Source organism: Aspergillus welwitschiae (assembly GCF_003344945.1).
Source record: "Aspergillus welwitschiae strain CBS 139.54b unplaced genomic scaffold BDQ94scaffold_48, whole genome shotgun sequence".
Lineage (NCBI taxonomy): Eukaryota > Fungi > Ascomycota > Eurotiomycetes > Eurotiales > Aspergillaceae > Aspergillus > Aspergillus welwitschiae.
The window spans coordinates 203,970-222,466 of NW_020798742.1; the positions used below are offsets into that span (position 1 = coordinate 203,970).

General features: G+C 51.2%; 10 protein-coding genes across 10 annotated transcripts; 6 read left to right on the forward strand and 4 right to left on the reverse strand.

Moving 5' to 3' along the window:
- Positions 1–332: 332 nt before the first annotated feature.
- BDQ94DRAFT_174997 (uncharacterized protein) lies at positions 333–850 on the forward strand (the record flags this gene model as incomplete). Its single annotated transcript, XM_026772428.1, has 3 exons — positions 333–346; positions 509–633; positions 771–850. The coding sequence occupies 3 exons, from the start codon at positions 333–335 to the stop codon at positions 848–850; spliced, it is 219 nt and encodes a 72-aa protein (XP_026621203.1).
- Positions 771–4,113, reverse strand: BDQ94DRAFT_102066 (dolichyl-diphosphooligosaccharide--protein glycosyltransferase subunit STT3). Its single transcript, XM_026763358.1, has 6 exons — positions 3,865–4,113; positions 3,778–3,801; positions 3,574–3,654; positions 2,920–3,513; positions 1,742–2,867; positions 771–1,687 (listed from the first exon to the last, which is right to left on the reverse strand). The coding sequence occupies exons 1-6, from the start codon at positions 3,992–3,994 to the stop codon at positions 1,417–1,419; spliced, it is 2,226 nt and encodes a 741-aa protein (XP_026621204.1). The 5' UTR covers positions 3,995–4,113; the 3' UTR covers positions 771–1,416.
- Positions 4,114–4,264: 151 nt separating this feature from the next.
- On the forward strand, positions 4,265–5,290 carry BDQ94DRAFT_102075 (CSN8/PSMD8/EIF3K family protein). Its single transcript, XM_026763359.1, has 3 exons — positions 4,265–4,604; positions 4,665–4,846; positions 4,916–5,290. The coding sequence occupies exons 1-3, from the start codon at positions 4,408–4,410 to the stop codon at positions 5,188–5,190; spliced, it is 654 nt and encodes a 217-aa protein (XP_026621205.1). The 5' UTR covers positions 4,265–4,407; the 3' UTR covers positions 5,191–5,290.
- Positions 5,291–5,692: 402 nt separating this feature from the next.
- On the reverse strand, positions 5,693–6,176 carry BDQ94DRAFT_175000 (ATP synthase subunit e; the record flags this gene model as incomplete). The annotated part of the gene is made up of 3 exons (XM_026772429.1): positions 5,693–5,763; positions 5,887–6,070; positions 6,153–6,176. 3 exons carry the CDS (start codon positions 6,174–6,176, stop codon positions 5,693–5,695), a joined length of 279 nt encoding a protein of 92 aa, XP_026621206.1.
- A 311-nt stretch (positions 6,177–6,487) lies between these two features.
- Positions 6,488–6,824, forward strand: BDQ94DRAFT_152721 (uncharacterized protein). The gene has a single exon (XM_026768026.1). The coding sequence runs from the start codon at positions 6,545–6,547 to the stop codon at positions 6,761–6,763; it is 219 nt and encodes a 72-aa protein (XP_026621207.1). The 5' UTR covers positions 6,488–6,544; the 3' UTR covers positions 6,764–6,824.
- Positions 6,825–6,930: 106 nt separating this feature from the next.
- On the forward strand, positions 6,931–9,027 carry BDQ94DRAFT_152723 (WD40-repeat-containing domain protein). Its single transcript, XM_026768027.1, has 2 exons — positions 6,931–7,543; positions 7,601–9,027. Exons 1-2 carry the CDS (start codon positions 7,262–7,264, stop codon positions 8,723–8,725), a joined length of 1,407 nt encoding a protein of 468 aa, XP_026621208.1. The 5' UTR covers positions 6,931–7,261; the 3' UTR covers positions 8,726–9,027.
- A 268-nt stretch (positions 9,028–9,295) lies between these two features.
- Positions 9,296–11,089, reverse strand: BDQ94DRAFT_152724 (S-adenosyl-L-methionine-dependent methyltransferase). The gene is made up of 5 exons (XM_026768028.1): positions 10,829–11,089; positions 10,636–10,768; positions 10,302–10,425; positions 9,795–10,246; positions 9,296–9,726 (listed from the first exon to the last, which is right to left on the reverse strand). Exons 1-5 carry the CDS (start codon positions 10,985–10,987, stop codon positions 9,407–9,409), a joined length of 1,188 nt encoding a protein of 395 aa, XP_026621209.1. The 5' UTR covers positions 10,988–11,089; the 3' UTR covers positions 9,296–9,406.
- Positions 11,090–11,278: 189 nt separating this feature from the next.
- Positions 11,279–13,221, forward strand: BDQ94DRAFT_183730 (uncharacterized protein). The gene is made up of 5 exons (XM_026774481.1): positions 11,279–11,857; positions 11,911–12,087; positions 12,139–12,518; positions 12,595–12,662; positions 12,725–13,221. The coding sequence occupies exons 1-5, from the start codon at positions 11,690–11,692 to the stop codon at positions 13,078–13,080; spliced, it is 1,149 nt and encodes a 382-aa protein (XP_026621210.1). The 5' UTR covers positions 11,279–11,689; the 3' UTR covers positions 13,081–13,221.
- A 483-nt stretch (positions 13,222–13,704) lies between these two features.
- BDQ94DRAFT_183734 (putative MFS transporter) lies at positions 13,705–15,531 on the reverse strand. The gene is made up of 4 exons (XM_026774482.1): positions 14,491–15,531; positions 14,070–14,434; positions 13,886–13,985; positions 13,705–13,831 (listed from the first exon to the last, which is right to left on the reverse strand). The coding sequence occupies exons 1-4, from the start codon at positions 15,466–15,468 to the stop codon at positions 13,808–13,810; spliced, it is 1,467 nt and encodes a 488-aa protein (XP_026621211.1). The 5' UTR covers positions 15,469–15,531; the 3' UTR covers positions 13,705–13,807.
- A 1,340-nt stretch (positions 15,532–16,871) lies between these two features.
- BDQ94DRAFT_102123 (uncharacterized protein) lies at positions 16,872–18,496 on the forward strand. The gene has a single exon (XM_026763360.1). The coding sequence runs from the start codon at positions 16,996–16,998 to the stop codon at positions 18,112–18,114; it is 1,119 nt and encodes a 372-aa protein (XP_026621212.1). The 5' UTR covers positions 16,872–16,995; the 3' UTR covers positions 18,115–18,496.
- The last annotated feature ends 1 nt before the right edge of the window (position 18,497 follows it).

An 18,497-nucleotide genomic window follows, 5' to 3' on the forward strand; every position in this document is an offset into this window, starting at 1 on the left:
AGAGCGATTCCGAGTAGATGCTGATCCAATTGAGCACCAATGAAACAATCTACTGCATTTAAAATATGAGAAATTCATCCTGAAAAAGATATACACGAGTACATCCTGCACCATGAACCAGTTTAGAGTAAACAAGTAGATAAATAATCCCCGCGGCTCCGCCTCGGCCAGCCACCTTAGGCCCGCCAAGCCCGGGCCGAATCCCCCCCAATGAAGGCGTCAAATCGATCCTCTCCGAATTCCCCGTTCACCTCCGAAAGAAAAAACGGCCCTCTCCAGAACCCTCATCTCCAAAAACCTCAATCAGTCAGCACAGACTCAACCTTTCCACAATGCCTGCCGGAATGTACGTCCCAATATCCCTTCCATTGCTATTACACCCTATCCCAAACAGATCCATTCGACTCATCCACCCCCCACTACTACCTAACTACCCCGATCACCCCCATCCCATCCATCGCAAGATAAACCCCCAAAGACATTGACTCACACCTCGATAAAACCACAGCTTCAACTCCACCTACTACGGCAAAGACTACCGCGCCGGAGCGGCCCTTCTCCGTGCCCGTCGCCCGTATCTATTCAAGAATGCCTTGACGGGTCTTGCCTTGGTGTCTTTTACCATTAGTGTTTGTACGTCCAGACCTTCTATCCAGCACTGTTGCTGCTTCTTGTTGTGGATGCGCGCATGCGCAATCATACCTCATGATAGTCTCCGGACCCATTCAAGGAAAGATTATAGCTAACGTTGTCTCTCCGTGGTTGCATAGACGCCTACACCATCCGCGCCGTCGGACAGGATGAGTTCTCGGACGTGAAGGTTCCCGATGAGCCGGCTAAGAAGCAATGATTGCTTTACTTTGACTCGATCGATTGATTGGATATTGCGTTTGCGAAATACTGTTGTTGTTTTACCTCCGGTTTCATCATATGCTGATTGAGCTGTGCATGGATTGATAATGGTGTATTGGGATTGGAGTTAGGTTGAATACTATGAATCTACTGTATATTTATCTTTCTGTGTTGGATTTGTGCTGGGTTTGGGTGCGCAAGTGGTGGTAGGCTGATTGTGGTGGATGGTTGGGATGCTACGGAAGGGAAGAGGTGGATGTGTGTAAATGAATGGTGTTGCTGGTCTAGTGGAAATCTCTGCTCGCTTCTTACTTTTTATCTGTATATTATTCGAAGGATATCCGTGTTCGATGCACCATCATTTTCACTCAAGGTTCATATTTGGTGTTTGGGGTAAAATGTACAGTCTACAGCCTCTAACCAGATGGACAACTTCTATGATTCCGCCTATATGGTGATGACACGTACAAGAACATGGAATTGAAAATGACATGCTAAGAAATGAAGAAGAAGAAGGGATCAATTTTACACCCAACCTGGTATCTATCAACGACACCTGGACCTTTACTCGGTCCGCAGGACACGAGGGCCCTTGCGCTTGGTAGCGCGCTTGCGCTTGTGGCCCTTGTCAAAGGCCACCGCGTTGTTGTGGTCACGGCCAAGGTTGTCGAGATCCTTGACCTTGTAGATGCGGATGATCCAGTTCTCACTGGTGAATGCCTCCTCGAGCGTGTTCAGCTGAGGGCCTTCCGCGGGGAGTCTCGATCCACGCACGCGGTCAACGGCCTGGCCGGGACCGAACAACGAGTTGAAGTTGTAGTAGGACATTTTGTACCTGGGTCGCTGTTAGCATCATATCACTGCCATGGCAAGCAGGGGTAAATCTTACATCAAGCTGTTACGCATAGTCGGGGTGGCTCCGTCATCCACCCGGTATTCACCCCGGGCAGTGAAGAAGTCACGCTCCTTGACCTCGTCGGGCCAGATACCTTCAGCGATACGGACCATCCACAGGAACTTGTTGATGTCGTCACCGGAGTAGCCCAGCAATCCACCAAACACCACCAGCACGTAATCAACATCGTGCTGACGGAGGATGGGGTAACTGACTTCCTCACGAGAGCTCATCGCCTTACCGACAGTGGCAATGTGGGTGTTGTTCCACGTGTTGTTGTCAACCAGGGTAGGGCGGTCTGCCATACCACCAATCTGGTAGCCGTAATCCCACCAGGACATGATCTTGGCGTTGTGCTCGGTGTTCTGACGAAGCCAGTAGTACGCCTCACGGTAGTCGTCGATGATGTGCTGGCTTCCATCAGGCAAGCGGCTTGCGAGAACCACAGACGGGGAGGAGTATGCGTTCGAGGTGACCCAGGTGCAGTGCGCAACGAAGAGAAGCAGATAGATGACAACGGAGGAGGTCATAACAGCCTTGGACAGGTAGGACGTGACACCGACATCGGGCTTCCTGGTGGAACGAAGACCGTCCGAGGTGTCGTCGTTCGCCTTGGCGCGGGGGTTGGGGCCATTCTTCGCGAATACATACGTGTCGAGGATGGTGGAGAGGGCCAGAGCAGCCGCAACACAAACAATAGGGGTCAAAGTCAACATCAGACGAACCATGACACCGGCGAAGTAACTGGCAAGCACCGAGTAGATGATGACAAAAACGTGCTCATCCTTGAGATCCCGGAAGCACATGTAGACACCGGCAGGGAAGAGCCAGATCAAGAAGTTCAGGTCAAAGAAGAAGGCCGGCCAAGCAGTGGGCTGGTGCTCGGAGACGGACGCAATGATAGGGATGTGGATCTTGGCATAGCCGGTATCCCACAGAGAGTAGAAACGACCACTCCAAGGGGCGATCACTCCGGACACGGTGAGGACGACGAGTCCGACGAAAGCGATGCCAAATACAACGATGATCATGGTAGTCAGAAGTCTCTGGAAGTGCCTGCCCGGAATGAAACCCCGGACGAAGTCAGCAAAGGCCACGAGCTGAATGAGGCCGAAGACACCTGGCAAGATCAGTACAAACGCTCTTCTCTACGGTTAAATGAGAGTACATACCAAGTGCGGACATGTGGTCACTGTTGCGAATCGGCAGGAATCCGACGAAAGGAATCTGCATACTGGCCAGAGTTCCCAGAGCATACCAAGTGGTATAGCTGATATAGATACGCGAGCTGTATCTGCCCATGCACAGAAGAACGAAAACGTGCAGAGGGATCAAGTTAGTGATGAAGACATAACCACCCCAGGCAGACACCATGTAGCCGTAGAACAAGGCCGCCAGAGAACCCCACATGATGGAGCCATTCTTAACAGCCTTGATCCACAGGAAGAAGGTGAACACCAGCAGAAAAATGGCGATGGCCTCGTTATCGTAGCTGCCTGCGACGGAACGAGAGATGTATCCAGGGACGATACCCATGAAAGCAGCCGCGAGGAGACCAGCGGAGGGGGATGTCGCCATCTCGCGAGTCAGGAAGTACATTGCCAGCGCGGTCAAACCGGAGAAACCCGGGGCAAGCAAGACACAGATGTTACGGATATCGACAGGGATAGTGAGGAACCGCAAGACGTGGTAAATAACACCGCTGGTCACCATGAGACCGGGGTATAGTGTGCCACCAGTGACACGTCCCAGAGGGTGCCATGTTCCTGAGCAGCATCTTAAATCAGTATATGTAGGTTAAGGCAGGCTTGGCAAGAGGAACGTACGGTCGTCGAACCAGTCCCAGAAGCTCTCAAAGCCATGGGAGACCAGGTATTTTGTTGCGCGGAAGTTGAACCAGGGGTCGACTGTAGGAGTGAGCTACATTAGCATTGATTGGTATTGGAAGTGAAGTTGGCTGCACACGGTGTCGAATGCCGGATCCGCGGTAGCTTGAAGGTATAGATGGGAGGATCGGTATCAAAACATACACTCGTGGATAATACTCTCGAATCCTAGAGGGCAAATGTCAGTAACGATAATTCAATTGACCCGATCTTATAAGTTAAGAGACATACGGATCACACTGAACAGACGACTGGACACAGCAGCAGCGGCAATGGTAGCTAGAATGATAATCCGCAGAAGGCCGCGTGTTGTTCTGCCGGAGTTACCCTTCAAGAGGACATCGAGGGGTGATTCGGCCATAATGGCCAGGGAAGAAAAGAATCAAGATCCAATGGGAAAAAAGATGAGCAAACAGCCCTCGACCTGTCCCGGGAGCTGATGAGAGGGAAGGGTTGGGAGGTGTCGTGAACGGGGGAATGAATTGAAGAGTGTCGAGAGCTTCGCAAGGTGGTCTCTTCTGGGGCTTGGCGCCAGGTACGTAAGTCACCCAAGTCAACCACAATACTTTGTTAGTATTTGTTACTAGTTCCCTTTCCGTTGCGGGTTTGGGGGGTTTTCCTCCGAAACGTCCCCGCACCGTCAGTGCTTAGTATCAGCTCAAGTTAAGTCGGCCATCAGTCGATCATCCAAATAGTTACACCTTGTTTGTTTCAAGAAGACTTAATAAAACCAAGCACCCCAAACTCTCGCGACCGCTCTACTGGCTCCTCACCATGGATCTTCCCCCACTCTCACAAGAGCAACTGACCGCCGTCGTTGCCTCTGCTAAAACGCCGACGGAGCTCTACGAAACACTATCAGACTATGAAAGCCAGGCTTGTCTGCTCTCCATGCAAAAGGGCAAACATGCAGAACTACTAAGTCTTTACTACTCTACATACTTCTTCTCCAACCTTCTCATAGACAAGACGTAAGCTAATCCCCGGCGATCCCCACAAGTTGGCAAATCGCTAATCCGCAAGTTATGCAGCATCGAAGCTCGCCTAACGACACAACGCATGCCACAAGAATTATTACAAAATGACTCGTCGCTACAGAATTGTTTGACGCTTCTCCGAGCCGTTTGGCAACGGAATTATGAGCAAGTCTATAAGATCCTGCGAGAACTGCCGTGGCCAGAAGCACTCCAACCCATAGTCCAAAGTTATGAATGTAAGGCGAACCATTTTCTCGAACATGCCTTGCCTTTTGCTACGTCATTCACTTGCTGACTCTATTTAGCTCATTTCCAGGAAAAGACGTTAAAGGAAGTCAGCAGAGCCTATGAGGCGATAAGGCCAGCAGCCGCTGCAACCTATCTCGGCCTTGATCCTGCGGCCGCACAACAGGGCGATCCGGCCATCATGCAAAAGTTCATAGCGTATGGATGGACGTGGGATCAGGAGAAAGGGCTGTTGCACCCGAAACCGATCGTCGATGAAGTCCCTCAGAAAGATGTTCGACTGTACAATGAACTGAGTGAGGTCATGGCGCTGATCGGAAATCGCCGGAGTTAAGCGTATCTTGGAGTTTGCAAGCCAGGGGCTACCTTGCAATTCGTTTATCCTACAGTAACAGGCGGGACATGACGGAGACATCGGATGACTACAGATCTAGAGCGCAACATCCCGAGTCCGCATGTAACGACCTGACGGCGTCACGGAGCATATCATAGAACAGCCCCATGGACAATGGGCATAATATTGCGCAAGCGCACTCAGTACGAGAAGGAGATCAGCAATGAAACCGAAGCATACAGAATCTCTTGCTCTTCTGGTCCAACTGTAGTGATACAGACGCACAACAGCCCAGGGTATGTACAAGATGCGGGGATGATGTCTATAGTGGAAAAAGAAAAATCATTCCTTTCGCTCGCAATGACACGACTCTGGGAAATTAGACCAAACAATAATACATAATCGGGGCCGACCCGAGATCTCTCGCCCATACCTTCAAGAGGTACGGCTCTTAGAGAGATAACTGCAACTTCATCTGCGTGCCGTATACTTCCATCCCATTCTAGTTCTCGCCAGCCTTCATCTTCAGGAAAGCCTCAAGGTCAAACCGGCTGTCCTCGGGATCCGTAATGACTGTGCACGTTCCCTAGTTAGCATTTTGGGGTCCGGTACATGCCGCTGAGGGGTTTATCAATGGGGACAGCAATTCGGCACTGGGAAAGGGGATTTAGAATAAGGGCTAGCACCAAGACGTACCTCCGCTGTTTTGCGTGTCCTTGGGCGCCGTCTTCTTCTTCCACTCTGCCTTGGCCTGCTCGATCAGGCGCTCCTGGCGGGCATATTCACGTTCGGCCTCGGCGTGCTTAGCAGTGGCGGTGATCGAAGACTGGTGGTAGAAACCGTAGACGAGACCGGCAACGAGGGCCGAATAGCGCAGAACCTGGATGGGCGAAGGGAGCGGGTTAACCTCGAGGGTCCTGTATCATCACAATGGGTCCAGGGCGGATACTGATGACACTCACGTTGACACCCTGTGTGGTAGCCATCTTATGAGAACCCTGGCCTCCGGAGCGGCAATGGAACAGATCAGTGAGACGAGAGATAGCAAGGCCGGATTCCGAGCGACCGTTATGAAGGGATCGACTGTCAATGGCTGGCAATCGGACAGGATACTCAGAGAGCTGGGTAAAGACGAAGTTCCTGTCGCGAGTTTTTCCGGACCGTCGGGCCCTCTGGCGCTTATGTCATCACCAACCCGGGTTTCCCTGGGCGCGGGACAGACACGGGGAAGTCCCAAGGGAACGCGAACGAACGCCGCCTTTCCCTTATTTACTTCGTCCCCGAGTCTAAAGCCAGCCGAATCGTGGTCTGGAGGGATTCACCCTTCCTCTAACCCTCCCCCCTCCTTCCCATCATGTCCTCGGCTATGCAACAGCGCAAGGCCGAGATCCTTGCCAAGAGAGCCAAACTCGCCGAACTGAAGCGGCAGAGAGAGCTGCGGCAGAAGGAATTCTCGCAAACCCGAGCTAACACCGGCGATGCTTCTGAGGTAGAGAGACCCTTTCCCCCTCACTCATGGTCTCCCATGTCGCTTGGAAAAGGGGCCAGCGCTCAAGTCTACTTGTCTTTCTAGGTCGTCTCCCCTGCCCCCAGCCGCGCAGATAGTCGAGCTGAGCTCGATGATCTTATCTCACGTTTAGTTGACCGCCCGGGGTCGGCTTCCATTAGCCACGGAGCCGATGGCCTGTCACGGAAAGGAAGTAGGCCTAACTCGGTGCTGAGTGCTAGCCAGCTCAGTGGCGACAATACGGAAGCGTTCAGTCCAACTACGCGACCACTCTCACAGTCAATTGCTGTTCAAACGGTCGGAACGGAGCCGTTTGTCGCGGCTCCTGAGCCGCAGCCCGCCCCTGAGCCCAAACCCGAAGTTGTCACATACAGTAAAGGAGTCCAGACAGAGGAGTTGAAACCGTCCGGCACCACAGAGTCAGATGATGAAGAAAACAATGGCAGCAAAAGAGATAGCGAACGCGACGAAGAGATCCGGAGGAAGCTCCGAAAAGAGATCGAGGAGGAGCTGCAGGCCACTCAGCAGCACGCTGACAATGAAGCCAGTGCCGAGGCCTCAAATATGCGTTACCCGCTCCGTACATTAGATGATGACGAATTAAAGGCTGTCACGTCCTCCGAGGACTTTCTGGATTTCGTTGAACGATCAGCTAAAGTCATTGAGCGGGCACTGGACGAGGAATACGACGTGCTAGCAGACTACGAGCTTGGAGGAGTGGATGGTGAACTAGAAGACGACGATGAACATGGACGGAAACGGCGCGGGATTAGGGAGGTCTGCCAGTTCTGGGACGAGCGATGGAGCAAGAAGCGAATGATCAGTGATCTAAGCTTTTCGCCAAAGGTTTGTCGCTCTAATCGCCAGTATGAGCTTCGCATTGAGATCTGACACCCCCCACAGTTTCCCGAACTTGTTCTGGCTGCATACACCAAGAACCCTTCTGCCCCTCATGAGCCCGATGGTCTCGTCCAGATCTGGAACCAACACCTTCACTCCCGACCGGAGTATGTCTTTCATTCTACCTCCGACATTTTAGCCGCCAAATTCTCTCCATTCCACCCTAATCTCATTGTTGGCGGTTCGTACTCAGGGCAGGTACTGCTTTGGGATACTCGGTCGTCGCGCGCAGGCGGTGGCGCCCCCGTCCAGAAGACGCCGTTGACTGGCTCTGGGCATACGCACCCGGTCTACAGTATTTCCATCATTGGAACACAGAATGCCCATAACATTTTGACCGCATCAACAGATGGCGTGGTCTGCGGTTGGACGGTCGACATGCTTTCTCAGCCTCAAGAATACCTCGAGCTATCTACCCCCCCGCCCTCGAAAACAGAAGATCTTGCACCCACGACGATGTCATTTCCGCAGTCCGACCCCACGTTTTTCATCGTTGGTACTGAGGAAGGAGGAATTTACCCATGCCACCGTTACGATAGAGCCGGGGCCAAGGCTGGTACCGACCATCGCCTTGTGTATCGCGGTCATAAAGCCCCAATCATGTCTACTGCATTCCATCCGGCTCGCGGTCCAGTTGATCTGGGCGATCTCATGCTTAGCTCTAGTCTGGATTGGAGCGTGAGACTCTGGCGCATCCGTCCGCCGGCAACGACTGCCCCAGCAACCTCCGCCATAGCCACAACTCAGGTTGTGGAGCCTATTCTTGACATTAATCGTGAGGACGTCGTGTACGATGCACGATGGTCCCCTCACCGCCCCGGTGTCTTCTCTCTCGTCGACGGTGCTGGAAACCTCGAAGTCTGGGATCTCTACACAGACACCGAAGTCCCCGTCGTGAAGACAACACCGTCCAAGGGCCGTGGAGGTATATTAACGAGGAGTCTCAACAAGGTAGCCTGGGAAGAGCGCGAGGGCAGGCGCATTGCAACGGGTGGGCTTGATGGTGTCGTTACTGTCTTTGAAGTCGGAAAGGGTCTCAGCGGTACTCCAGAAGACGTTCCTGCCGATGAATGGGCGGGCATGAAGAAACTCGTTGGTAAGTTGGAGCAGCAGGACCGGAGCAACTGATGCGCATCCAGCCTGTCTTGGCGAAAGGGGATGAATGACTATCTTGTGTTGTTTCCAGCGGACACAGCGACAAGATTGGTCTATTGTTCCCTTTGTCCTATTCTGTTCTCTCCGAGCCAACAATCCACCGATTGATTCATCTGAGGTGCTTTAGTCTTCTTCCCGATCTGTAACACATTTTGAGCGGCGCCGCTGTTTAGTTTATCATATACCCCGAGGCACCTCGTTGATGTATCTATATTTGTTCCAAGCTAGAAGAACGAAATGGGTTCGAAGAGATCTGATCCAGCCAACATTTGTACATAATACCTGCTCAACTGCAATGATTCCTTTAGCGGATCCAGATGCCATAACTGTGTAGTAGTACAAGTATTACGATAGACTAGGCAGGTAAGCGTGTAGTCACGAGTCCCATGTGACCGCCCAAGTTCTATCTGCAGCATTCAACGGCTCGCACCCGCCTGCCCAATTAGGCGTATCCAACTCAACCTTCATACTCAACTCTTCCAGCTGCTACTTGCTTCTGCTTTTATACAGTATTGTTAACTAGTTACAATAAAATCAGAATTCATCTTGTTGCTCGCTTTGCTTTCTAGATTTTATAAGAATTGACCATTTACCTACTCAAACGCATCGTCAGCCGCCCGCTGCACGAAGCGCTATCTATGTACAGCAGTCCATTCAATTGGGACTTTTGATAGCCTCAATAATACCTTCGCCACCACTAGGCGGCTGATGGAAAACGATCTTATCCAGACCGACAGAGTTGAGCAATTCACGCCATTGCTTCTCAGAACGCTCGAACGCGCCAACCTGAATCATCATCATGATACTCATGCACGCAGTGGGAAAGTCACATTGTCTATCAGGGATGATATACTCATTGATAATGAGGCGGGAATACCCAGGTTCCATAGCTTCGACGATATTGCTGAGGATATGGCGGGCTTGTTCATCGGCCCAGTCGTGAAGGATCCAGTGCAGATAATATGCTCGAGCACCTGCGAGATAGGAAGACCGTCAGCATATTTGATTGCGGCATTGATTTGTGGAGCCTGGCTGCACCTACCTTTCACCGGCTGCGGAGTGAAGAAGTCATGAGGCATCAAGTCGGTTCCTTTCGGAGGAGTCTTAATACTTGATACAACGGGTGGCAGGTCTTGCAGAACTAGACGTCCGGGGAGAGAGGGGACTTTCTCGTTCAATGCATGCAGGTAATGGCCCTCGCCTCCTCCGATGTCAACGAGGAGGACGTTGTTAGCTGAATCATTGAAACCGTCGGTGATAGAGTGTTTGATGTCGAACCAGTCGGCCCAGTTTGGTGTTGTTTGCTGCTTCAGGGTCATCCATTGTTGGAAGTCCTTTGCCAGCTCGGGATTGTGACCAAGCCATTCGAAATAACTGAGCTCCGTGTTCATTGCGAGCTGGAAAGGTGTGTCTTTGGCGGATTTGGGGAACTGGTTGCTATTGTTGCGGAAGAATTCCGGGGCTCTTGTGGTACAGAAGTTGCCAATATCGAAGCTAAAAGGCCTCGGATAAGCTGACGCCAGTCTGCTGGTGTGTCTGACGGACTTACCATGCTCGAGTGGTGGCTTCGAAGGTAGGCTCAGCCATTACCATTGTGAGCGGCGATGGTTTGTATGACTGGACATCATCTTCCAAAACATAACCGGAAGCTGCGAGCAGCCTCATGATTTGGTCTGGGCGGTGCAGTGTCAGTATGCATTATTCGGACTTTTGTCGGAATCTGTGTTTGGTGCATGTTCACCATGATACTGCACCCGCAAACAATTATGATCGCCCCTTCCAAAGTGGGACCACAGAGAAACGAAGTGTGTATCCATCGTCGACCCACGAGTTCGAATTCAATGAGGGCTAATATAGAGATTGATAAGATAAGGGAGATCTACCCACGAGAACTACACTTGCGCCGGATTTATCGGCAATCTGCTGTGTGGTCGTTACATGACTTTGACTGTCTCTGATGGTCTTGAAAACATCGAGTTGGACACCCATACGAAGTGCCATGAGAAGGACCGAATTCTTTCATGCAGGTTAATGGGCATATCAACGGGAATGGGCAGCATGATCCTGAAGACTTACCAGAACGACATCCTGAATGACTGTCTCGGCTGGAGAGCCCAAGGCTGCCAGTAATCCCTGCGCGGCTTTAATGGCCTTGAACCGGGTGGTATCATCAATGCCATCTCTGCTAGATTGGACAACGCTTGTTAGCTCTGATATCTGACGATCAAGAGACATTTTGAAGTTGAATTTCTTGTTGTTTTGCTCTTTCAGGGTGCTAGATGCAATATTCTGTAGGGACGGGTGAATGTACAGGAGCAAACATGAAATGTCGCGGATAGAGGGCTTTAGTATGACGAAGGGATAATCGGAACACAAGCTGAGGAATCGCAAGCGTGGGGCCCTGACTCGCGTGGTGGAGGATACCCGAGAACGAATGAGATGGAAGATCGAGTCCGAGCACGATGCTAGCGCGCCCTTGTGGGCTCAAACCTGCCAGGAACTGGACGCTGGGCGGCATAATATGTGGGCATGGTATCAGATCGAGGGTCGGTTCCAAGAGTCTGTGCAAGCCATCCGAAAGCCATGTGGGGATCGGCGGAGTTTGACTTTCGCGAATGATGAGAGAACCATCGATTTGGACATCTTTTGCCCGTGGCACCAGCACGGCACGCTCGACATCGAATTATGTAACTGACTGGATCCATCGCCCAAGAGTTTCAAGTCGGTCCCAGTGAAGCCGAATGCTCTCATTCCAAGGAACACGTATGAAGCTAGCAGTTGTGGTCTTGGCTCTGTTCGCAATTAAAAGATGAAATTCTCTCAACCTTTCAAGGTCCCCTTGCTTCAATGATAGCTGCAGGCTGCAGATGCGTACAACCGTTGAAGTAGCAGACAGAGACCCCTAATGGCAGATGGAGAGTCGAGTTTCAGGTGGCGATGAATGCACGATCAGATTCCGATGTCCCGTACAACGGTGATGCGCTGATAGGCGTGTCCGTTGCGATTGCCGTTGTCCAGATTGTGGTGGTTGTAGCACGTTTCTATACGAGACGCCTGCAACAGCTGGCTTTAGCTCTCGACGATTACCTGATTCTTCTGGCATTGGTACTTACTTGCCTGTCCTTCTGGTTCTTGTTCCGTGCTTACATTGTTTACAGATCGCCAGCTTGGGCCAATCGGCTTTGTACATCATCTGTAAGTGGGATATTTCAACAACAGCCCGATCAAGCACTGACCGTTGGGTTTCCTTTCGCAAAGTGGTTAAGCTCGCAGGAGTCGGACATCACATGGAATATGTCGAAGAGACGCCTGAAAAGCTGGTGATCCTGGAGAAGGTATAAATCCCTGGTTTGATTGTTAATGCCGACATGCCTAACATGATTCAGGGCCTGTATGCCAACGAGATTCTCGACTTCCCGTTCACAGTCACTCCAGCCAAAATCTCCATTCTGGTCTTTTACCTCCGAATCTTCACCACCCGATCGTTCAAAAACATGGCATATATAGTCGGTGCTATCGTGCTCGGACATGGCCTCGGCATCCTATTTGCAGCCATCTTCCAGTGCTGGCCGATAGCATACGTCTGGGATACAACCATTGAAGGAGGATCGTGCTTCAATCAACTGGCCTTCTACCGCTATGTGTCGCCGCCCAATATCTTGACAGACGTCCTCCTTCTGATCATGCCATTGCCATATGTCTGGAAATTACATACGCGAAAAGGACAGAAGTTGGCTTTGACGGGAGTATTCCTCCTCGGCAGTTTGTAAGTATATACTATCACCACCCCAGCAACGCACTGGACCAGAATCGATTAAACTTACACACTCCGTCCTTACCAGAGGGACTGTAGCCAGTATTTTGCGAATGACGATTTTCTTTCAAGAAAATGCCACGACCGACCCAACCTGTACGTCCTTTCTGTCCACATACCTCAACGAACTCCCACCCGGGCTAACCACATCAACTCAGGGACATCCACCAACCTAGGAATCTGGACCATCCTAGAAGGCGGAATCATTATCATCGCCGCCTGTCTCCCACCCATTTGGCCCTTGATCATGCGCATTCTACCTCAACAGCTGCGCAGCAAGGGCTCTTCTCAGACTCCGCAGTGCTATCATCGCCGCTACCCAACCAACCAGGGCAATGCCAAGACTCCGGAGGGCTTCTCTCGACTCGGGGACAACAGTCAGTCGCGCGGATCGCATGTCCCATCACTGGGAAGTCAGACGATGGTGGCGCGGGAATCTGAGTACTATTCGGAAAATATCTCGCTGGAGGAGGCGATGCACGGGTATGCGGTGCGGCCGAAAGAGGGTCCGTAGATCCATAGATGTATTATAGTTGTGGTTATAATGAGTATGAACTATGAAAATTGATGTATAATACGATATCTGTGTGGTTCATGCGTTCTCATATATAGTATATAGATTAGGTTAACCAATGTTCGATATGATATACCGAAGAATCCAGTGATTGATGGCAGATCACAATAGGTTGATGTTCAGGGATATACTCATTTGTCTTTAACCCCAACTGCCTTCAAGTGAGCGTAGTATGCGACACCCTGCCAAGTGCTTCTACTTGTTGTGGCGGAACCATCATGACGCATGAGCTCAGTTCGAGGTGACATATGATACATACACCCTATCTAGTAGCTTCTTCAAATGTTTATCGGTCTATGGTGCAATTATAATTACCCGATATACTACTACTTCTCGACGGGGATCCTTGAGATTGTGAGAGGCTACTGCTAAATACAATCAAATCCTGAATCGAGTCTGTTGGTCCGTCAATTCAAGTCCTTAGTATTTGAAATATAGTACTTCACCTACAATTCTATACTACTCTTTGAAAACAGGATCTGACGGCAAATACTACAGTAGTATACTAATTTACTGGTGGAGTCTTAGATAAAACATTATTAGCTTGAATATTGACATATTCATCACTGCTCTAGTCATCATCAACATCATCATATATATATACTATATATATATATCTCTTCTGTAGTATTAGTAGGGCCTCATCATATACAACAAAATGCAGTAATCAGTAAGTATAGCGGAATCCAACCTGCAATACTGTTATGAGTAAAGAAACACCGAAAGACTCATAAGCAAGACATACCATATTCTGAATAAGCCGCCCCTTATGCTTTTGCTGCCGATTGAGGTGCCAGAAAAATAACGTGAAAACGCACACGAGAGCTATCATTAGGATATGGGATCTGATTTATCGATTAGTAAATTAGGTATTCCTTTCTTCTTCTTCCCCTTTCCTTTTCATTTTTGTTTCTTTGGGTGAGACTTACCCGATAGAAACCCACACAGCCGTCTCATAGCGCGGTGCTTCCTGCTGTCGTACGATGTAGCTACCCGCAACGCCGCCCAGGCCGTTACAGGCTGAGACTGCCGCCGCCGTTGTTGCGCGGTTCCATTGGCCGACGACGTTGTTGGCCATAAAGGCATTCAAAGCTGCCCAGTTGGAGACGTATGCTCCTGTCGCGAGAAACGTTCCTATGTATCGGACGGTGACTTGGGTGGAGGATGGGAGGCCGAACATGAGGAACCCGGCGATGAGGCAGAGGGCGTTGAAGGCGATGAGTGGGCCGCGGATGCGGTATCTGTCTCCGACGAAAGAGGTGAAGATGACTGGGATGACGGCCCAGTAGTAGGGCTACTAAGCCGTTAGTATAGGGCTATAGATAGAAGATGTGAAGGTGAGGGGCTTACCGGTGTGGAAAGGAGAATCGAATCGTTGCTCGAGAATCCCATGCCGTCCTCGAGGATCATTGGAAGGAAATAGTTCAATGCAGTTGATACCAGGTTTAGCAGGAAATACATGCATGCAAAGCCGTACAGTTTCGGGTCGGCGAAAGGTGCGAGAACCTTGCGCCATGAAAACGGGTCCGGGACGATATCGTCACGGTCTGCCTTGATGCGTTGAGCAGCGACACGGGCCTCCAGTTCGGACATGAAGCAGAAACTGCGATGCGCATTCTCTGGGAAGTCGATGATCCACCAGTAAGTGGCTATTCCGATGACGCAGCTGATGAGGCCCTGCACGAGGTACATCCAGCGCCAGCCTTGCATGCCAGCTCTCCCATCCAACAGTTCGAGGCCATAGTTCACGATGTAGCCCGTCGCAAGACCGATGACTTCGCCTGACTGCATCAAAGCGAACCGCAGCTGCTGCTCCCGTCGCGGGTACCAGGCGCTGATGAGATAGGTCAGACCTGGGTAAATCCCCGACATGGACATACCCAAGAGCACGCGGAGGGCGATCATCTCCTTCCAGGTGTGGATAAAGGCCGTGCACATTGTGATCAGTCCGAAGGCGAAGGCGATGCATGCGAACCAGATGCGTGGGCCGACCCAGCGGACTGCGATGGTAGACGGCAGCTGGAAGACGACGCTGGCGATGGTGAAGATGAAGACAGAAACGGAGTATCGTGTGCCAATGAGATCCAGGTCATCGGGCATGCTGGTAACCGAGGCTGATGACAAGATGCCCGAATCAAGCAGATTGAGACTGCAAAGAGTGCCAGCAATGGTGCAGAGGCGCAAATCGGTTTTCCATCGGATGCGGGTTTCGAGAGCCTTCAGTTCTTCCGGGTCGAGATCCGCGTAACCTTGGAGGACATCCTGCGTGCTTTCGACCTTATCATTGTGGCTCTCAACGACGACCGTTTCGGAATATTTGGGATCCATGATGCACACGCGAGCAATCGAAGAACAGATGCGACAGATGCGAGCCTAGTGGCATATTCCCAGGGAGACGTTGGGCTACATTCCGAGGGGGAGGGTAGGCCAGCAGCCAGCTTATCTATTGTGACTCCTCCCACTCTTAGTTTTCAGCGGGATTTGGACCAGCTTGCGACCCATGCATAACCCCGTTCGCTAGTCGTTCTTCATCCTAAACGACCCTGCAAAATTTGACCCCATCTGGTGCATCTATTGGCTAGCATAAGCCGGGAGATCTCCGAAGGCGAGCTGGGCCCTCGTAGCGCCCGACGCTGCATTGGAGTCGCGGGGCTTTAATCAATTGCGATTGCGACTAGCGATGGCGAGTGCGGACAGCCATGCTGATCGGTGGCGGCTTAATATCTTGCTGATGAGATTAATGGGGAATTGTTTGCGTGGATGTTGGAGGAAGCCAATCGAAGCATGACTTGGTAGATTTTGCTTTGTTTAGTTAGTAACACATGACGGTATGGGAGAAGCAATCATGATGCCGAACAAGCTTCAGTGGGGAGTGCATGTCTTAGATTTGTCCGACTGAGATTCTGCAGGTTGTTTGAAATTGCTTTTGATTTATGGAGAATCTCGTGGAAGGGTGGAGTAGCAGTTCATACTCTACTACGTATTTCTTGAATGTAGCGGATTAGAAATCGACGGTTGATTGACCAGATCCCGAGCTGAACTGCATGAAGAATTAAGAATGCAACCAGCGACGGGCTGAAAACTATTTCTATGGTGAGACAACTTGTGCGTGGCCTTAAAGAAACAAGCATACAAGCGATAAACTTTTATATAACTGAAGCGATCGACTTTGTGGAAGCCCAGGAATAGTTTGCTTCTTTGAAAACCCCGCAAAACAAGTATAAAAGACAAAGTCCTGCCTGAGGTTGGGATCCGCGGAATCCCTGCTTGATTGGAATCTTTGAGAGTTTAAAACCCTTAGCAGTTCTTCTGCACGCAGTTATCTCTGCTATCTATCTATCTGCTATCTAGAAATTCCTCCAAGGATCGCCTCTCCATTCCAATGGATTATTTGCTCTACTCTCAATGGCTCGCAGTGGACTCCATGGCTCCATCTGGCCCCCCCGCGTCTTCTTGACCCACGCCGATTCTTCGGGCGAAGGGAGCCAAACAGCTCCGTGAGGAGATCCATGGGATCAAAGGAAGGGGACCTGAACACCTGCGATGGCCACGCTACTGATTCTGACTGACTGATCGTCTGTCCTCTCCTTTCCCCTTGTTCTGCCATATAGAAGATGGCTCTATCCTCCTGATCTTCAATCAGTTTTCTCCCTCTCGACTTGCGCCTGTGACTGCTCGATTCTGTGCTCCCGTACCTGCTGGCTGTGATTGATCCAATCTTCCTTTTTCACCGCCGCAGCTTTTCTCCCCCAACCCAGCTATCGACAGAGCTCCCCTCTTAAAGGACTTGCAGCTGCCACCTCAGCATTTCCTCTAGGCGACTTGCGCAATCCAGTCTCCTTTCTTCACTCCAAAATGGTCGCACTCATCCCCCCTCCTGAGCCCCGCACTTTGCTGCCACCTCTACTCGCCTGTCTTCCTACGGCTTTCGTATCGCCTCAACCCCCTCCGGCGCTGCTGCCCCTCCTGTCTCCCATTCTGCGTCAACGGGTTAAGATACTAAGCTCAGTATCTGCCTCGCCTACCGAATCATGGCTTCGACTGCTGTGCTGGGATGCTGGACAGGCCGAGCGCCTTCAAACATTGGTGGATGGCGCAACCTTCGAGCCGCACCCGGTGTCGGGTGAGATTGAGCTTCCCGATGAGCTCCCGGTCAGGTACATGCGTGTGGACGAGGAGACCCTACGGTCGCGCGTGATCCTTCCCGAATTCAGCCTGAAGATTATCTACCTCTGGTGCCCCGAGGATCAGGAAGGCGGGGGCCCCGCGTGGCGGGTAGCAGAACTGTTGCCGCAAGAGGGCAACGTCGACGATGCTGAAGACTGGTCTGTGTCCATCGGGGAGGCAAACGCTCGCCAGAAAGACCGCCTGCTCGAGGATGCCCTGAAAGCTGGCGAGGCTGCTGAGCAGGCAAAGAACCAAAAAAAGGAGGAGGAAGATGATGACGATGACTACTGGGCTCAATACGATGCAACCCCCGGAAGAACTCCAGCAAACAAGACACCCGCTCCCAACGCCGTCTCATCCCTGCAGCAGTCAGAAGCGGATTACTTTTCTCGCTACGGTGATGTGCAGCCCGCGTTGGACAACCATGATCCTGAGGAGGAACAACCCGAGGTTGGACCATCCTCCCTCAATGGCGATATGCTGGCCAAACTGCTTCAGCGCCAATTCAGTGGAGATGAAGCTGACAAGCCGACCCATACCTCAAACGGTGTCGCTGCCAATGGAGAACATGCTGGCTTGAACCACCCCCGACCCTCTTCCATCTCGTCTGCGAGCTCCGAAGCCGTGGCCAGGCTCGAACAAGAGGCGGAGAACCAGTCGGCGTATGAAGTGGGTGTCAAACAGCACATTGGCTCGAGCATCAAGGGTCTGTTCCGACTGGCCAAAGCTACGGGCATCTCGCGCAGCGACTTCCAGTCACTTGTCAAGACGGAGCTTGAATTACTGAACGTGTCGGACGATGACTGAAATGGTGAATTTGAGGTTGTCCTTTCTTTTTTTATTTGTCAAATTGTATATACTGCATGCGGTCATGTTCAGCGTTGAGGTGCATTGATTTGGCATTGGATATCCCCGGGTAGTTTTGAGGAATACGTTGATCGGGTTCATCAGCACCACTATGATAACATTATATAATTGTCTAGCTCAAATCCAAATATTGAAATTTCCGACGGATAATGAAGATCACATCCTGGACGCAAAACTGCTAGAACTGCTGAAGTACACGTGTTTCATCGCGCGACGTTTCCCATAAATTGGCCCCGGATGGGGGGTTGTTTCAAGTTCGGACCAACGCCTTGTTCCGTTCCGCAAGCGTTTGGGAGGCCAGAAAGACACGCAATCCGCCCCCA

Excerpts from the sequence above, each read along its gene's own strand:
- BDQ94DRAFT_102066 (XM_026763358.1), bottom strand. The coding sequence starts at position 3,994 with ATGGCCGAATCACCCCTCGATGTCCTCTTGAAGGGTAACTCCGGCAGA. Across the intron at positions 3,514-3,573 it reads CTGGGACTGGTTCGACGACC|GAACATGGCACCCTCTGGGA; the intron begins GTACGTTCCTCT and ends GATGCTGCTCAG. Across the intron at positions 2,868-2,919 it reads TGACCACATGTCCGCACTTG|GTGTCTTCGGCCTCATTCAG; the intron begins GTATGTACTCTC and ends TGATCTTGCCAG.
- BDQ94DRAFT_102075 (XM_026763359.1), top strand. The coding sequence starts at position 4,408 with ATGGATCTTCCCCCACTCTCACAAGAGCAACTGACCGCCGTCGTTGCC. Across the intron at positions 4,605-4,664 it reads AACCTTCTCATAGACAAGAC|CATCGAAGCTCGCCTAACGA; the intron begins GTAAGCTAATCC and ends CAAGTTATGCAG. Across the intron at positions 4,847-4,915 it reads CATAGTCCAAAGTTATGAAT|CTCATTTCCAGGAAAAGACG; the intron begins GTAAGGCGAACC and ends GACTCTATTTAG.
- BDQ94DRAFT_152721 (XM_026768026.1), top strand. The coding sequence starts at position 6,545 with ATGTCCTCGGCTATGCAACAGCGCAAGGCCGAGATCCTTGCCAAGAGA.
- BDQ94DRAFT_152723 (XM_026768027.1), top strand. The coding sequence starts at position 7,262 with ATGCGTTACCCGCTCCGTACATTAGATGATGACGAATTAAAGGCTGTC. Across the intron at positions 7,544-7,600 it reads ATCTAAGCTTTTCGCCAAAG|TTTCCCGAACTTGTTCTGGC; the intron begins GTTTGTCGCTCT and ends CACCCCCCACAG.
- BDQ94DRAFT_152724 (XM_026768028.1), bottom strand. The coding sequence starts at position 10,987 with ATGTCTCTTGATCGTCAGATATCAGAGCTAACAAGCGTTGTCCAATCT. Across the intron at positions 10,247-10,301 it reads GAAGCCACCACTCGAGCATG|CTTCGATATTGGCAACTTCT; the intron begins GTAAGTCCGTCA and ends GAGGCCTTTTAG. Across the intron at positions 9,727-9,794 it reads CACTCCGCAGCCGGTGAAAG|GTGCTCGAGCATATTATCTG; the intron begins GTAGGTGCAGCC and ends CCTATCTCGCAG.
- BDQ94DRAFT_183730 (XM_026774481.1), top strand. The coding sequence starts at position 11,690 with ATGAATGCACGATCAGATTCCGATGTCCCGTACAACGGTGATGCGCTG. Across the intron at positions 12,088-12,138 it reads AGCTGGTGATCCTGGAGAAG|GGCCTGTATGCCAACGAGAT; the intron begins GTATAAATCCCT and ends AACATGATTCAG. Across the intron at positions 12,663-12,724 it reads TGCCACGACCGACCCAACCT|GGACATCCACCAACCTAGGA; the intron begins GTACGTCCTTTC and ends ACATCAACTCAG.
- BDQ94DRAFT_183734 (XM_026774482.1), bottom strand. The coding sequence starts at position 15,468 with ATGGATCCCAAATATTCCGAAACGGTCGTCGTTGAGAGCCACAATGAT. Across the intron at positions 14,435-14,490 it reads CGATTCTCCTTTCCACACCG|CCCTACTACTGGGCCGTCAT; the intron begins GTAAGCCCCTCA and ends ACGGCTTAGTAG. Across the intron at positions 13,832-13,885 it reads GGCGGCTTATTCAGAATATG|GTTGGATTCCGCTATACTTA; the intron begins GTATGTCTTGCT and ends ACAGTATTGCAG.
- BDQ94DRAFT_102123 (XM_026763360.1), top strand. The coding sequence starts at position 16,996 with ATGGTCGCACTCATCCCCCCTCCTGAGCCCCGCACTTTGCTGCCACCT.